This window comes from Fopius arisanus, unplaced genomic scaffold (genome assembly GCF_000806365.1).
Source record: "Fopius arisanus strain USDA-PBARC FA_bdor unplaced genomic scaffold, ASM80636v1 scaffold00020, whole genome shotgun sequence".
Taxonomy (NCBI): Eukaryota; Metazoa; Arthropoda; class Insecta; order Hymenoptera; family Braconidae; genus Fopius; species Fopius arisanus.
In genome coordinates, this window is record NW_011887759.1 from 1,037,898 (window position 1) to 1,055,540 (window position 17,643).

The 17,643-nt window shown below is 38.6% G+C and overlaps 2 protein-coding genes across 4 annotated transcripts; one reads left to right on the top strand and one right to left on the bottom strand.

The window, feature by feature from the left end:
- Positions 1-324: 324 nt before the first annotated feature.
- On the top strand, positions 325-11,146 carry plx (PTB_TBC1D1_like and TBC domain-containing protein plx). Of its 3 annotated transcripts, none has more exons than XM_011301126.1 (5): positions 325-550; positions 5,538-5,684; positions 5,809-6,003; positions 6,159-6,446; positions 6,555-11,146. In XM_011301126.1, exons 2-5 carry the CDS (start codon positions 5,559-5,561, stop codon positions 9,666-9,668), a joined length of 3,723 nt encoding a protein of 1,240 aa, XP_011299428.1. In that variant the 5' UTR covers positions 325-550; positions 5,538-5,558; the 3' UTR covers positions 9,669-11,146. The 3 variants fall into 3 exon arrangements, with proteins under 3 accessions (XP_011299428.1, XP_011299427.1, XP_011299429.1); XM_011301125.1 differs by lacking the exon at positions 325-550 and adding an exon at positions 3,129-3,511; XM_011301127.1 differs by lacking the exon at positions 325-550 and adding an exon at positions 3,518-3,599.
- Positions 11,141-16,532, bottom strand: Patr-1 (Protein associated with topo II related - 1). The gene is made up of 3 exons (XM_011301124.1): positions 16,408-16,532; positions 13,831-15,714; positions 11,141-13,654 (listed from the first exon to the last, which is right to left on the bottom strand). Exons 1-3 carry the CDS (start codon positions 16,444-16,446, stop codon positions 13,397-13,399), a joined length of 2,181 nt encoding a protein of 726 aa, XP_011299426.1. The 5' UTR covers positions 16,447-16,532; the 3' UTR covers positions 11,141-13,396.
- Positions 16,533-17,643: the final 1,111 nt, after the last annotated feature.

The following is a 17,643-nucleotide window of genomic DNA, read 5'->3' on the forward strand; positions in this document are numbered from 1 at the left end:
CATGTATCCAAATATCGGAGGTAACACGCAGAATACGTCATTCAGCGAATGGTCGACAAAATATTGAACGTTATGACAAATCTGTTGGCTCTTGTCTCAATATTCGCATTTTTTGCCCACCCAATTTCACCAGCGCCAATCATACCTTCGCAGTCTTTCTCTTGCTAAAACAACCAATGGTAAATGTGAATATTGCACTGTACAATACCGTTAACTCACATCTCTCTTTAATGCTCGTACTATTATTAAATTTGTCCTCAGTGCGTTGGGGGTATTGATGTTGTCTCACAACAGTTTTAAATCAGTATTGCATTTTCATTCTCAAGTCAAACACGAATGGACGTGCACCGATATTACAAATCAAACATCAAAGTACATATTTTAGGAGAATAATTGATGACTCTTTTGTGATATTGTAAAGTTGTATTCTGTCGAGTGGTGAATTTTTCTGAACTCCTTCGCCTTTTTTTTACATTTTTTGGCCTTGCTGGTGCATAATTTGTCTCAACGAAAAGTTCAAAAGTGGATTATAATTCACATCTCGTAAACGGTGAGTAAACCTCGTGTAACGTCATAGGAGAGTAATTTTTTAGGTGTCTTGTGGAATTTTTATTCATTGAGCGTAGTGCACGACAGCCTCGGTTTAAATTCGCACGATTGTGAAATCATTTTGTTAAACAAATTGACGGTGGTTTTTTCAGTATTATGAAAGTAGTTCTGGGTGAGAAACATTGATTCTTCTTTCAAGCACATTCAAGTAGATTCAGACATTTAAATGCGGCTGAGTATCGGATTATAATCGCGATTGCATCGATTGGATTACTTGGAATGTATAATTATCGGTTATGAAAGGTGTCACGATGTGCGAAACGCGTTCCACATTCTCCGATTTTTTTTCACATCAAGTGTTTCTTCCATTGATCCTTCTTTTTATTTCGTTGCAATCAGCATTTGAATTGACCCGAGTTGGCACTTTATCCGATTTAATGGGCGCGATTTGAAAAGTGGGTTGATTTCCCTCTGGATTTCTGAAACATTAAAAATCCATTCCCCCCGTTATCAAGGCTCTGGACAGTTGCATGACGATCGAATGTAAATTCAGTAATGGAGAAAACGATAAGGAGTTATACAACAGTTCATATTGCCATTGGTCAGTCACGATAACTCCCATACAACTTTTCAATAGCTTTCATTATATTTTTCTTCGTCCTTGTGATGGAATCTTTATTTTTTACTTGTCCACACTGGTACAAAAAATCATCCCCGGCGACCCTAATGTCCATAATTTAATGTGACGTAAAAATAAAAAATGAGATTGGAAACTTGTTAAATTATATTTGGCCCTCCACGTGAAGCGTCGATAATAATCATCACTTCTGCCGCCAATTTCCTCCAGTTATCCCCCACTTTTATCAATTTATTCAACTTTTTTCCGTGAACTTGAGCCGATTCATCCATTCATCATTTTTTTTTCATTCCTCACGTCGTTTTTTACTCGGAACTGGCCAAATGATAGATTATCTGGCATTCAGGTTCATGGCTCAGCGAATCTTGATGTACATCAATAATGCAGGAGATGATAGTGGACAGGGTTCAGTTAAAAATCATTAAACAATGGCTGCAGAGTTATTTCGTAACAATGCAGTCGGTTATCTTCTAGGAAGTTGAGCGTATGAGTTCGTTCAATTGCATACTTGACTTCTACTGGCCCCTCGAGGATATAACATCGTGTTTTTTTTATCCGATGTCGACTGGGATGAGACAAATTGATGGTTTTGCTTTTGCACACTCAAAAAACAACACGGAGAGATGGAAAAATAATTTACCCATAACGTTCAACGCGATTCAATGTTTATATTTTTCAATAATTCCGAAGATGCAGTCATTCGATCATTAATTATCCGTCAATATTTACGTGTTTTATTCCAATTCATCTGTCGTGTCTCAGTATTATTCCAATATTGTTATATATTTCATTATAATGTTATTTAGAATTTTTACAATGAGGGGAACACCGAACGAGCATGTTTACGTTTTCATACTGTCACCCCTGGGACATGCTTTCTTGTCCAATAACTCATTACGATAATGACTAAACAGACAGAATAAATTATCTTCTAAACACTTCAGGTCGTTTTAATGCATTATGGATAATCGCCAAAAGATTATGCCGGGGGAATTATGGATGCGTGAAGTAATGTTTTGTGGATTGAACTAACGAGTGTCTACGCAGTTCCCAGAAAGTTTCCTCACGAAAAATATTGGATGATCTCCTGAAGATCCCTCAAACTGAAATCATAAATGAATTTACCAAATCGATTTACGGATTATCGTAATCTTTGATTAAGTACCGAAGAAACTCTGATGTTTGAGGTAGATTTATTTATTTTTCTTGATTTTCCAAGAAACTTCGTGACAAAAATGAACTCAATCTTATAAATTAATTGGTTTTTTGGATGCGCCAGAGCATAAGTCATTTTTCAAAATAGATCTGCAAAAATTCGAGGACAAAAATACCCTGGGCCAGTTTCTTTAGTCAGACAGGAAATCCTCGGATTGTCGTCACTAATTTTAACATGAGTGCAGTTTTCCATTAATACACCCAAGAAGAAAAATAATAAAACATTGAAGAAGAAAATAGGCACAACCAAGTGGATGAGCTCATAAAATCCAATGTTTGTGTTTTCCAAGAGGGCAGTGGACTTAGAACGAAGGGAGTGGCGTCAATAAACATTTCCATCGATTATTCTTATTCATCACGTCATCCAAAAGGACACCACTGGACTTTCCCTCCTCCAAACATTCCCCCTGCGACAAAACTCCAAAATAATCCAATTATACCTCACGCAAATAAAAAGCCACATGACATCACAGGTGTGTGGATTTAGTCTCCGAAAGTCCGAGTAAAACTGAAAGAAATAGGAATTGAACATATAAGTGAATTTCAATGCAAATTATTTGTCTTGACCTCCGGTACCAATTAAATTTTTCGCATCTGTTTGGCGTTTTTGTCCTCTATTTTCCCATCCATTGGAGTTGTTACGACGTGAGAGACTCGTATTCGCGAAAGAGAAGTCACGCAATCAGAGTGAAGCAGGGGAAACCAGAGAGTTGGAGGCGTCGCGGCGCTTCCCTGGGACACCAGCCAGTCTATCCCAGTGCGTCCACACGTCAGGAACCACCAACGTCTCCTCATTAACCACCAGTTAACCACCAATCAACCCCAAATTAATCCACTTGCAAAAATTCATCCAAAAAATTGTACCAACAGCCAGTGCTGGTGCCTAAACCATCAGTGTGTCGAATCCATTAACGACATGAGAAAAATAGAAAAATTACCATGGACTAAAGAAAAACTCTGGGAGAACTTGTAGAATAGTGAATACTGAAACTCATTGATGAGTGATATAATCATCGGTTAATCATGATTACGATACCAATGGGCAGCTCCAGTCCCTATTTCACTGTGACATCAATCAGCGATGCTAGCACACTCAGGAGAAGACCTTTGGTAAGAGTGTGACCATTGATTCGTCTCCATGAAGAGCAGAATCACTTGCCAACGAGTGAAATACTGAAAAACTCATTGAGAAGAAGAAGTACTTATATTTTATTTAATATGAAAATCATCAGCGATAAAGTCATCTATCATCCTATCCGTAATGCAATGATTGATTTAGAAAAAATTAATCGGTGCATTGATCCTCATGAATTTTCATTCTATTTATCGTGGAAATATTTTCCCAACTCGTTCGTTCGCCTGAAGACTATTCTAAATTGGTATCGTATCCTCTGGGGGACACGAGGAATCTGCCGACATTGCCAACAATCTCTCTATACATTTTAGCATTTCAAGAATATGCAGTATAAATGATCATTGACTTTTTAAGAGAACTTATTATTCAACCTCCATGGTTATCGGTATCTCTTTGTGATTTAGCACGCAACGTGCAATCCTTTATTTTCCCAACAATTTTCCATTGTTGAATAACCGGTCCCAATCTCGAGGGAAAAATATTATGAGAGGTAGAGGGAAAATTGGTGGGAGAGGGGAATCACCAAGGGAATTAGCGATTAAATTCTCAATTAAAATGGCGCAAATGAGTTTCTACGCAAAAATTAATTTCGATGTTTACGATATGTACTTAATGTTTTTATGTTTCAAACAATATAAATTAGATCCGTGAGCTACTGGTGTTAAATCAAATATTCCCTGGGGCAGTGTAAATGCATTCCATCACGTGTTTACGGATTCAATTAGCACTTTAGTAGTTTGTTTCTCTTGTTTTAATTCCTCGTTCAATCCTAACACGTTGTTCTTTCATTTATTAAGTACGAAATGATGGTCTCTTATGAATAGAAAATTTATGGTAATGCTTGTTTTTGTATTGCATTTCTCCCTTTTGTTTCGAAGAAATTCATTGAAATATTCATTGGTGGATACGATGGTGGCTCTTCTTCAAGCTTACTGTGAATCTTTAAAAAAAACTCCGTGACTCGACTTGAGTTCTTTGGATTCCGGAAGTCGGGAAAAAAAGATAGCCCCACGAAGGTCTCTTATTCATTTTATTTTCACGACGAGAATTCAGTGCGAAGTTTAATGAAATAAAAATGAAAAACAACGTGGAGATTGACATATGGTGTTCATTAGACGGGTTGAAAGAGAATGGCCATGTGCACTCAGTTTATTACTGGGTAATAATAAAAGTAAGGAACGTAATTGGATAACAGAAGCCCGATAGGCTGGTGTTTGAGTTTTCTATGTCAGTTAACTGACTGCGAAATTGTGGACACATTTTATATGTGGGACATTGGCAAGCTGTTCAGTCTTTCGAGATGATTGGGAGACGACCACTTGCTCTGTTTCAAAGTTCAACATCTAATTGTTGGAAATAATCACAATTTGTTATTGCACGAGAATTTATTGTTCGCATCGCATGCTCGCCATTGAAAGAAAAAGAAACTCTACGTAACACAAAAGAGAATCAGCATGATTTATGTTTGACGTTCAACTCATTTACCTTCTCCCGATCCCGAGAACTCAATGACTTTTAAATATGTAAAGACTATTCCTAGACACGAAGAAATATAAAACAACAATCTTTCGAATACTGTGAACTGATGCTCATTTCGAAGACGATTCAACTAGCCTTGCAATGTATCTTCGTCCCCACGAAATTTCGCCCCAAGAATTTATTTTTGGTCTGGCCTTCATTGCAAGCTTTTAACGTTGCGAAACTAATCTTGTTTATCGATAGACTCAATCCTCAGTTTTTTTCTCTTTCTCTTTCCTAAAAATAGGGTCATAATATCCCAAGCTGTCTTATCTCGTTGTACAAAATCATCTGGTGATTGGGAGAATTTATTTGTGTGAAGTGATAAATTTCCAAGTATGTTAAGTGCCAGAGGGATTATTTACACGTATCAAAATATTTTCTAATCACTTGCTACAAAACAGACTCGCTCTCTCCGTTTCATTAACAAAATTCTCTCATCACCACAACGCTGACAGGTTTTTTTTAAATTTCTCATTCTAGGTCCAAGAGTTATTCACAGCCATGAAGGAGCAATCGTCCTTGTCGAGGGTCGACAGGGACAAAGACCTCCAGAGGTCCAACAGTAGTGCTGCTGTTCTGACAACTATCGGTGCCGACATATCCCCGAGTTCATCCCACTTTTTTGAGGTAATTAACATCTAAACACCTTCCAGAGAGATTTTTCTAATTTGTGGACAATGTTTTGCGCAGCTGAGACATTGGAAGGGAATTCCCATCCATTATTAATTCATCAATTTGGTTATTTCATCAGGTACTGTACGTCGGAAAAATAAAGCTGTCTCATCAGAAAGTCCCCGAGTCGTTCATTGACGATGCTCTGATGAAGTTCAAGGCTCATGGCCTCGAAAAATCTAAATCAACAGCGAGTAATCTACTCGCAGAGTGTCAGCAATTACGTAGGCAGGCTCACCTAGCTGCCAGTAATGAAAATCGCAGGGACAGTGGGGTGAGAATTAAATTACCCATCTCTAAGATGATTTCAACTCATTAGAATCACTTCTACAGTTTCATTTTCTCTCCTATAAGCTCTACGAACTATCAAGTCGGTGGTTTCACTTGAAAATCGAAATGTATTGATACGAATCCTTTGAAAAATTGCAGGACTCGTCAACGAGTGATCTCGGCAGCAGTGATAATGTTTCAGTCCCAAGTATCATTTCTCCAACGAGTCCCCTCGGTGTGACAACATTGGGTGGATCTGTGGAATCTCTCCCACCAGCCCGCGATAGCGAGACCGAGAGTCATCAGGCAAAAAAAAGTGGCAATGCAACAATGCAACCACCAGAAATGATGAGAAATAGGGCAGCCTCAACTGGCAGTGTCCTAGGGCCCCGAAGAGGCTCAGCAGCCAGGGGAAATGACGATCACAATCGGACTATGTTATTCCAGGTAAATTATTTGTTTTAAATGAATGCCCACGTAAATGGTCCATTCCTCCGGTGAAATTATGAAAGCCTGAGAATTCAATTCAACTAATTAATTTCTATTTTCCTCTAGGTCGGTCGTTGTGATCTCAGGCTCATAAGTCCCGACAGAAAAGGCGTGCTGTTTCACAAACAATTGAAGGACATTGCGAGTTGCGTTCAAGGACTGAAGAATCCCGAGCACTTTGGATTTATCTGTCGTGAGGTGTCTGCCGAGTGTTTTATCGGTTATATATTTAAGTGTCAATCAGCATCGGTTGCTGATGATCTTGTTGGTGCTATAACGCAGGCGTTTATAGCAACGTGCAACGGTGCTAAAAAAGAACGCCATCCAATATTCCAGTGTGAGCACTGTCCCATGGTGTGGTACAATAATCTTTGTCAAGCTATTGAAGGTCAGGGAGACAGGAAGACCCAGAGTATCATATTCACGCGCATGGAGTTGCTACCAGAGGACGAACAGGAGATCGTTGTCACTAAGTACAAGGGAGCTGAGGCAGCTGGTGGCTCTGGTCGTGAGTTCAGCTTACGTGAGCAAAATCAATTTTTGATGATGCTGCTTCGTGCGCACTGTGAGTCCAAGCAATCACGACATGTTCATGATACTGCTGAGCAGAGGAGTGAATTTTTAAATCAGTATCTGAGTGTTGGAGTGGGCAGTACTATATTCATGAAGGCAAAACGATCGTTAACCAATTCGTTTGATCATCTGATGAAGCGTAAGGGATCGAGGGATGATTTCGGATTAAATTCACACGTTAGGGATGGCAATGTCTCAAGGAGTGAAAGGGGAAGTCCTGTGGGATCAATGCCTGGGATGATGGGAGAAGTCACGCCGGAGTCTAATCGTCCCAGATCACTCAGGGTATCCCCCGAGCAACAGTTGGTGGTTAATACAGGACCAAAGAGCCCCATGATGGATATTTTCCTCAAGGTGGGCAACTCGCCAAAGATGTCGCCCACTGAGGCTGAGGACAATACTCGATTGCAGTCCAATAGTTCTTGGAGGCAAGCCATACTTAATCGTGTGGTAACTCCCGGAAAGGATCAGGACGCTAGAGATAACGATAAAAATTCAAGTAATAATGTACTTGTCACACCGAAGAGGACTAAACAGGAGTTACGAGATCTGTGGAAAAAGGCCATTAATCAGCAGGTAATTTTGATTCGAATGGAGAAGGAAAATACAAGACTCAGGGTGAGGCAGGAGGAGGCGACAATGAAGAGGATAAAATTGGAGTACGATGAATTGAGCAGTTGCGCCAGGGAGCTGTCGGAGGTTTGGGATCTGCTGGTTAGCAAGGAGAGTAGAATATCGACTAAGTGTGATAATCAAATGCTTCTTCAAGCGATTAAGCAGGGAGTGCCCAGGGGTAAAAGAGGGGATGTTTGGCACTTTCTGGCTGAACAATTCTGCCTCAAAATGCCACCAATCGATACCACAGACTTTCCAAACTACAATACACCTTATGATTTACTTCTGAAACAGTTAACCTCTCAACAGCACGCCATATTGATAGATCTGGGTCGCACTTTTCCCAATCATCCTTATTTTAGTTCACCCCTTGGGCCAGGTCAGCTGGCACTATTCAATCTCCTGAAGGCTTATTCTTTGTTGGACCACGAGGTGGGATATTGCCAGGGCCTCAGCTTTGTCGCTGGGGTTCTACTTCTTCATATGTCTGAGGACCAGGCGTTCTTTCTTCTCAGGCACCTCATGTTCAGGAGAGGACTGAGGAAACTGTACTTACCAGACATGGCTGCTCTCCAGCTACACCTTTATCAACTCTCTAGACTGCTTCATGACAGGTTACCCTCGATCTACGCCCACTTCGATAAACACGAGGTCTCGCCAACACTCTATGCAGCCCCTTGGCTTCTCACTCTCTTCGCAAGTCAATTCCCTCTTGGATTCGTCACGAGGGTCTTCGATCTCTTGTTCCTCGAAAGCTCTGAGGTAATATTCAGAGTAGCTCTTGCCCTCTTGGAGGAGCACCAGGATCAGTTACTCATGTGCGACAGTTTCGAGGAAATCATGGAGTACCTCAAAGTCACAGTCCCAGCAGTTGATAAGGCTATCCTGGACCGAGTCATGAAAAGAGTGTTCTATCCAGATCTGGAGATTCCCAAGCAATTGAATGAGTACAGAGTTGAGTATCAAGTTCTTCAGGAAGAGATGTTGTCAGTTAAACCCCAGATTGAAAACATGGAGAAATTGGAAATGTTGAATAAGCAATTGACTCAGCAAAATGCTCACTTGAATTCACAATTAGAAATAGCAGTCAACAATATTCAACGTCTCGAAAGCACGAGATCATCACAGCAACTGTCAGTTCATAAACTAGAGTCCCAAAATCGAAGTCTAGAGGTCACCGTCGCCACTCTAGGCTCATTCGTCCAACAATTAGTGGAGGCTAGAACTGACATTGAAGTACCTGGGGATGTGCGACGAATCATAGCACAATTCAGTCTCGCTGAAAAGCGCCGAAGCAACAGCTCAAAATCATTTCCCCTGAAAGTCATTGAGGATAACAATAATCGGTACGAGCCTACTAAAAGCAATTCTACAGGGCGAGAGACAAAAATTTTTCTCAAGAGCAATATGGAGCCGCCCTATCCCCTTAAATCAGCCCTTAGCCAACCCAATCTCGGCACTAAACTCGAGAAAATGTCATCGTTTTTCGCTAATTCTCATAATCACATCAAGCAACAGCGTGCACAAATGGCAGCACTGAGAAATGAAAGCATTGGAGAGCACACCTTGAATAATAATGACGAGAATGATCCCAAGACAGTTAATATTGACATACAAATTACTGACACAGTTAATACAACAACTGACAATGTTATACAGAGTGACAATAATTTGAAAATTGAGACTGGAAGTCTCGAGAAATCTACCTCGTTACCATTGAATGCCAAGATGAAACTTAAACCGACAAAATCAGCTTATGAGTTGGGATCTGTGAAGAAGATCCTAACAACCAAGTTGGATGATACCAATGACACTGTCTCGAGTCTTGGAACTATCCATCCACTGGACACGTGCAGCGACGTTAATTTCAAATACGGAGGGACAACTAAATTGAAATCTATCAAACCGGTGAGATTGTCCAACCAAGGGGGAAACCCTGAGAGCCTCAGCAAGGAGATGCAGAGCCAAAATCCGGAAATTCTTACTAGATAACATATAGTGCTCGTTACGATAAATGAGGAGTGAATTATTCGGTGAAGATTCCTCAGCCACCTGGAATCATTGTCAATTATGATGTATCTGTCTTCTTGCTTTATTTGTTGGCTTTTTCGACGAATTAGAATTGATTTTTGGATTTATTGAGGACAGGTTCTTCATTGTTTTCGTCCAATACATGCGTCCAGCTTTTTATTTCGTACTGGTGAGGAAATTTAATGTGAACTGCACGTGATTCTTATATTTAAAACAGTATTTCATTGGATCGAATTCGGTATTATGAATGAGTAAAGTACTATGATAATTTTTTGTCGATGAAATATCACCGGAACTATTCAGTCGCACAATGAATTATAACGGGTCCTTTTTTAGCGATATTCTTTATCGGTGATGAAATCCAATATCAAGAGTAGAAATTTGTAAATGTGGAGAGAATATCACGATGTCTTGCCTATGATAGACTTGATAGAGAGTTTTATTGATAATTTGAATGTAATCTGGTTCAACTTGAGAATCCCTTTAAGCAGTGTGCCAATTAAACTGATATTGTATATTTATTAATTTATGGAAGAATTCATCAGGAAGCAGAAGCAGCATGAATATCAGACCTCTGAATACTAGATACTAATTATTAATACTTTGAATTCGGGTTATTGTCAATCAGAAATATACACTATTCATGTGACTGCCAAATTGAACTTACTGGAATTATTCACAAAATTAGATGTAAAATTTCTTCAGTACTTATCAATGATCAACTTAAACACTGTAGTACAAAGCATATGATATGAATAAAATATAGTTCAGTATTCGATGAATGTTTTACTGGAGCCGTTAATTACGTAAAAGGGAAGTTGAGTTGAATGGAAAAATGCCATTGACCCTCTGTTGATGGAACATTAATACATTGAGAGGAGAAAAGTTATCTATATTTTCTAGTACTTAGATTTATACCATTCTAGAGGAATAGCAGTCGTGTATCTGTGGGGCTCGATTGATTTAGTTTAAAGACGAATTTTAATGTAATAGTTGCCAGGTTATTATCACAGCCCGTACTTGATCGGTGTAAATATATATGATAGTTTAAAGTATAGGAATAAGACGAGTAGATCTAGGATTAGAATATATGTGATGAAACTGTTTGGACAATTTTTTTCTTATCATTGGATTTAGGAAGGGTGCGGCATGCAATAATTGAAACTTCACGTTTCATTGTTCTTGTTCATCGGTTATGGAGAAATAGTGAAACAACTCGATTCACTTCCACGAATGCTTCCTTTGGTTTTCGATCATTGGTGGTGAGGCAGATGAATTTCGTCTCGATGAAAAGTTAAACATAAAGAATAAAGAATGCAGTCTTATTCATAGTGATACTAGTGTAGTGAGCAATTTCCATTGGACTGGAAATGGCGATAAGATGTGATGGGGCGGAGGCACATTCTCCGATCCACGATTCTTCAATTCTTTCATTTTTTATGGAAAATATCATTAAAAAGCCAGTAAAATGTATGAATTTATTTTAAGGTAAATTGTGAGATAAAATGGATAATATATACCCTATTTCGTTGCTTAATTCAGATCAAAATGATTAAATATGTGGATTATGTCTTCAATAAATTAATATTAAATGTGGAATTTTTATTATTCTAGTGCTGTTTTTATTTATTCCTCTAAATACTCACTTCATCATGAGGGATTGGAAAATTTTACAAGACAAATGGTAGATGATAATGTCAAAACATTTATTTACGTCTTCAATTTATCAATCTGATCAATTTTTCTTTTCTCTTTTGTACATACAATACACAATTAATGACAAAACTGCTGTTCTTCGGACACTAATTAATCCCACGGCAGCATTATCAATGTACAATCACTCATATCTCCCCATTCTCAATTATTCCCGGAAAGAAAACATATTCAATATTGATACAAAGAGTACGGAAAAAGTACATCGCATTTATTAATCATCCTTTCCTGTTCTTTTGGGGAGGATTTTTTTTCTTCTGAGCGTAATAAATGATTAAAAAAATATTAATTGTGAAGAACATATCGGAAAGCAATTATTGCTAATAGAAAAAATATAATATATAATAATGTAACGCGATAAATTCAAGTATACATGGATTACCAAATTCAATTTTTCCGCTGAATAGTTCTAGTGCCACTGACATTACACATACAATCAAAATAATAGTTTCTGTTTTTTAATGGAAGAGAAATGAAATGATCAATCAAGTCGTCATAAACGTCATTGAGAAAAATGATACGCTTGCATTGAGCATTGCATTACGATAAAAAGCACTCCACGATTGCCGTAGTTACCATTTATCATTTCAATTTTTTTTTCCTTTTTCTTTTTCCTTTTTCCATCGATAATATTCCGGTGATAACAATCATAGTGAAAAAAGTTATCAAGTTTATTCAAACTAGTTTACGTGTATATTTAATATATTATAATAATCAACGTCAATGCCTAAACCACCTATTCATCTTTTAACATATTACTAAATAGGTTTGAGTTAAGGCAGGTTTAAATCGTAATTTAATCATTTGTTCTCATTAGGTGGTGTTTTTACGTTACCACTAAAAAAAAAAAATTATCATTCCGATGCGTATTATTATCACGCAGAATATGTTTTAATTTACTTTAATTAATTAATCATATATATTTTTGTTTAATGCGATATCAAATGCAAATTGAAAAAATGTCTATTTTATTGTTCAATAGAAAAAATTCAAAGCGTCCGAAAAAAAAACTATCTAAATGACGCTTCGTCTATGATTTCAGACAATTGTTCCATTTTTATTTTGCCCGGTCACATTTTAAGAAGAATACAGCGCAACCAGATAGGGCATTAAGAAAAAAAAGAAATTTCATCCAATTTCATTTTTCAACACATCATTGGTATTTACAATCGATTATTCGTCACTCAATATCACTCCCAGAATACCCGAAAAATATAATATGAAAATGTGAAAGTGAAATATCATCTCAATCCTTCTCCCAAATAAGCATAATTGATTTCATCAATAGTCATTGAAACTTTCACCACTGATAAATTGAACTAATTACATTTTTACTTTTATTCTGATTTTCGTGTTAGAATAGGGAAACAAAAAATCTGACGATATGTACAAAAGTAAAAGCGTACATAAGGTAATATAATATTCCAGCAAATAAACTGACAATCCTGCATGATCCGTTAGAAATGAAAATATTCCTCCTCAGTACAAGTGTTCGCAACGAAATGAAAAAGTCCATTAATTTCACTCATAATGACATCTGAATGGGAGAAAATTATTTACACAGAATTGTAAAAAACTGTGAAATTATTTGTAACGCAGCATCAACCTAATAATCAATTGTGCCAAAATGTCACGATAGAGCAGGCAAAAAAAATGAGACTATTCTTAATGAATTGTTGTACTTCTTCCGTACTTGCTCAAACTTTTTCCATTTCCCTCTAGATTCAATCAGTGCAACGAGACATATGAATCAATCCATGTACACATTTTATCCTAATAAATTTCATGCCTCATCTCTTGTCCCCAAATAATAACCGCAACTTCTATATACACTCCCAGAATGAAAACAAATGACGAATTTAAATTACACAAAACAGAAAGCAATCTTCCATCGTATTCGTTCAGAAGTGGAGAATGAATTTTCAACAGGTTGAAAGATGACTGTTGATTTTTAGAGTTGCAGTAGGATAATCAGTCTATCGCGATGGGTTTGCGTCTGTGAGGAGTGATTCTAGTGGTTCATACCTTTCGGTTTTAAGACTGCCAATTCTTTTGAGGTGCTGATGAAGTGTATTGGCAGCAATTGGTTGACAGGGTGCTACACTGGGTGTCGATGCGCCAACTGTCTCTGACAGACTCACTATGAATGTTGACCATTCTGATGTCATTGCTTTGTCCTCAGGGTAAAGATTTTCAGCTTGCTCCAGCAGAGAGGCAATCACAGATACACCAAACTAAATAATATAAATTTATAAAAATTACAGTCTTCAATATTTCAAACATTCAAATTTATATATAATCATTATTGAGCATTCAAATATTTTTCTTTCAAAATTACGACTGTTTTCAATTTAAAGGGGCAATTTAAAAAATGTTGAATAGAATTTGTAAATGCATTCTTTTCACCTACCTTATTAGTCACGGCAAAAGCGAGGCTATTATTAATTTTGCTATTTTGATTGACAGAATCCAAGAATCCTCTAGCCAATCTCAACACTGTGCCAAAGTCCCTGGTAGTCTCGATCCACCGATGAAACTCAGGAAAAAACTTGACAAGCAAATAAGCATCTCGCCGTCCTACAATGGCAAGTCCCTTAAGCAGCCCAGTCCAGAGTTCCCCAAGTTGAGGTCCATACTCCGTCACACTCAAAAACGGTAAAAATCTCAACAAAAGATTCTTCCCCTTCCGAATACTCAGAATGCCGGAGAGTTTGTCCTCATGCAGCAGTTGAATGAGGGAAGTCAGCAAAATATTGATGAGTTCAGGGGCAGTCTTCTTGGGAGGCTTTGGTTCTGCTTCATTCTCCTGGGCCTGTTCCACTTGCTCAGCAGCCTGAGCGAGAGGATTACTGAGGTCCTCCAGTTTCAACTGCATCGTGTACAATCTCTCGATCTCTAAAAGCCTCTGTCGCGTCTTCTTCATGTCCTTCTGCTGTGGATTCTGTTGAGGATCATTAGGCACCACATCCATGTCAATGATCTTCCTCGGAGCAGTCACACTCCCACACTGCAGCTTTCCCAGAGAATTCTCAAACTGCGTCGGTGTATAAACAACTTTTGTCAGCACATGCCCATCTTTATCTCTGGAATCCCTGCCAAATCCATTATTGTTCTGTTTCTTGTCCTTCCCTTCATGATTATGATTCTTCTTATTCTGTCTCTCCGAGAACACAGTGAAATAGTAATCGTCGATATAAGGTTGATTAGTATTGTGCTGGAGTAGTTGAATATTCGTCAACCATTGTTTCTCCCTGGAGCTCATGAGTCCAGAGTACTCATCATATTCGCCATTGTCATTGAGCTCATTCTGATGATTGTGGTGATGACGATGATGCTGATTGTACTTCTGATTATTGCGATTTTGATGCCAGTACAGATTATTCTTGAAGAATGGCTGATGATTGGAGGCTGGGGGCTCATTCCCATGTGTTCTATTCTGGTTTCTCTGGTTATTGTGCTGATTTGGGTGTTGTTGATTCGTTGAATTGGCGAAGGGTGGGATAATGTGATCTGGTCGCAGAAATTGGGGGAGATTAGGCATAGGAGGCTGGGGAAAATTGCCGACAAAGTTGCTGTGCATTGGCTGACATTGATTCATCATTAAGTGAGGGGGGATGGGATATCTGAGAAGATTTGATTGATTTGGGGGCATTGGGCGTGTGTTCTGGAGCATTTGATTTGGGAATCGGATATTTGGAGGGAGAATAACAGAGTGGGGTCCAGGAGGGGCTAGACCTGGAGGGAATCGAGGGGGTAAACCGTTGAGGATATTTTGACGTAAGTTGACAGGCAAGTGGTCATTGAGACCTGAATAATCGAGAATGAATTGGTTGGCATTTCTAGGGGCCTGGGTGTTTTGTATCGTTGATGGAGGCTTCGCCAGGCCTGGGGGTGGTCGAATCAGGCCTCGCTCTAGCTCCTCAACTGTGTGAATGAACTTCAATGCCACTGGGGGCTGCAGGTGGGGCTGGGGCTGCACCTGGGGTTGTGGCTGCAAGGGGAGAGTTGGACTGTCCCATACTCCTGGTCGAGGTACTATTCCGTCCTTCTCGTCTAGTACCAGGTGGGACAGGCTCCCCTCGATGTCGACGTCAAGGCCATTTTTCGTGGTAGGTGCATTCACCAAGGGACGCGTTGACTCAGTTATTTGGGCCAATTTCTCGTGGTTCTGCTCCCAATCACCGTCGGTGGCATCTTCACCAAAGGTTTCGTCATTCAGAGCATCGTACTCGTCCTCCTCACCCACTTCGTCATCGTCTTGAGGGCAATCTATTGCGTCATCGAATCCGCTTCCCTGGAAAGGGTCTCTTGGGATCAAAACGGGTTTTTTTCGGGGTAAGGGTTGAATATTTTTAAATGATATCGATCAGATCCACTAATGGTCTTATAGATTGAGACCAAATGGGAGTACTTAAAAATTTGTATCAGTTATGTGCCCTTTTAATTGATGGGAACCGATATGATTTTCTGTAATTAATGTGGATTTGGATTTGAGCATGGGGGGAGGGATGAGAGAAACCTGGGAATCAATGCATAGAAGTTATATCTTGGAAAATGTTATAGTGATAGTTTGAGTGGCGTTGCTATTTTTTTATGATAGCTCTTAATTTTCCCAGAAAATCTGATTTGATGTGGTGGCTTTCTAGGATTTTGAGGTTATGTGTGTAGATGGTTCGAGCATTCGGGGCAACGACACCGCATTTCGAGCAAGTTGTTTCAAGGGCATGTCCGAGTATTACTCCAATGTTTGTGTGATTTATTTTGATAGGAAAAAATTAACAAATCATGCGCAATTTTTAGGATGTTCCCTTAAAGACAGGTGGAGGAGACAATTGCATAAAATTTATATAAAAATTGAGATTGAATAGGAGAACGCGTCGCAGTTGCAGATACGGTGGTGTTGATTTATTTCCGAGAGAATTTCAGTGGTCAAACGGGAAAATATTAACGGGTGAATTTTGAAGGACTTAATCTGGTTTTTACTCACTGGATGTGAAGTTGGAAATCCGAAAAAAGAGTCTGCCATTTGGTGAAATTAAATCTGCAAAATGTCATGTTCCGACGAAACGTCAAGCGCTGGAAAAGACATTAGCTGTCATGGCGGATGGCATTCTCATCTTTTGGGATGCGGATGGTGTGAGAAAGGTGGCGGTAAGGTTGTGATCTTGTGAATTTCATTGGCTGAATCAAAGAGGATTGACTAAAGTAGAGGCTCAGTTCTGGGGGTTTGAGTGACCCCAGCGGCATCGTAGTACTGCACCCCAAGAGAGGGAGGGCGCAACACGCAATGCTGGGGTGTTTTTTTTTTTATTAAACAAGTTTTTATTGCAATGCTGGGGTGTCCATCAAGTCGACGGGGTGTTTTTCATTTGTTTAACTGAAATTTAGCCGACTATAGAACGTGTGGAAGGGGGAAACCACATCTTATGGATTTTCAATGAAAAAAATTATTTAATGTATTGAAGATATACCACTAATGAAATTATGATTCCAGAATGAGCGTGTTGTCCTAATGGTAACGTGCTTGCCTACCACGCCGACGGCCAGGGTTCAATCCCGCCGTCAATCATTTTTTTTTTTAAATAATTTCAATTTTATCTTTTTTTAATTGGTTAATCAATGTAAATATCGTTTAAACACTGAATTTTTGAAAAGCGGAAAGATATCCTGTGAAATTGACAAATTAACAATTTTTTAAAACGATACTTTTGCAAAATATATACTCCTAATTAAATTATTTTATTGTAATGATGCGTTATCCTAGCGGTAACGTGCTTGCCTATCACGCCGACGGCCCGGGTTCGATCCCGCCGTCATTCATTTTTTTTTTTTAAATAATTCCAATTTTTTCGTTCGATAGGTATTCACTGCAATTGAAAAATTCGAAATTTTTGCAAAAGTATCAGGGTAACATGAACATCGAGGAGCTATTCACTGAAATTTTCACTGAAAGTGAAAAATTCGAAATTTTTGAAAAAGTATCAGGGGAACATAACAATCGAGGAGTTATTCACTGAAAGTTTCACTGAAAGAAAAATATTCGAAATTTTTGTAAAAGTATCAGGAGAACATGACAATCGAGGAGCTCTTCACTGAAATTTTCACTGAAAGTGAAAAATTCGAAATTTTTGTCAAAGTATCAGGAGAACATGACAATCGAAGAGCTATTCACTGACATTTTCACTGAAGGTGAAAAATTCGAAATTTTTGTAAAAGTATCAGG

Coding starts and splice junctions, on each gene's coding strand:
- plx (XM_011301125.1), top strand. CDS start 3,425: ATGATTACGATACCAATGGGCAGCTCCAGTCCCTATTTCACTGTGACA. Junction 5,685..5,808: donor GTTCATCCCACTTTTTTGAG/GTAATTAACATC, acceptor TTATTTCATCAG/GTACTGTACGTCGGAAAAAT. Junction 6,004..6,158: donor AAAATCGCAGGGACAGTGGG/GTGAGAATTAAA, acceptor GAAAAATTGCAG/GACTCGTCAACGAGTGATCT.
- Patr-1 (XM_011301124.1), bottom strand. CDS start 16,446: ATGGCAGACTCTTTTTTCGGATTTCCAACTTCACATCCA. Junction 15,715..16,407: donor GATTTCCAACTTCACATCCA/GTGAGTAAAAAC, acceptor GACCCTTTCCAG/GGAAGCGGATTCGATGACGC. Junction 13,655..13,830: donor CTTTTGCCGTGACTAATAAG/GTAGGTGAAAAG, acceptor TATATTATTTAG/TTTGGTGTATCTGTGATTGC.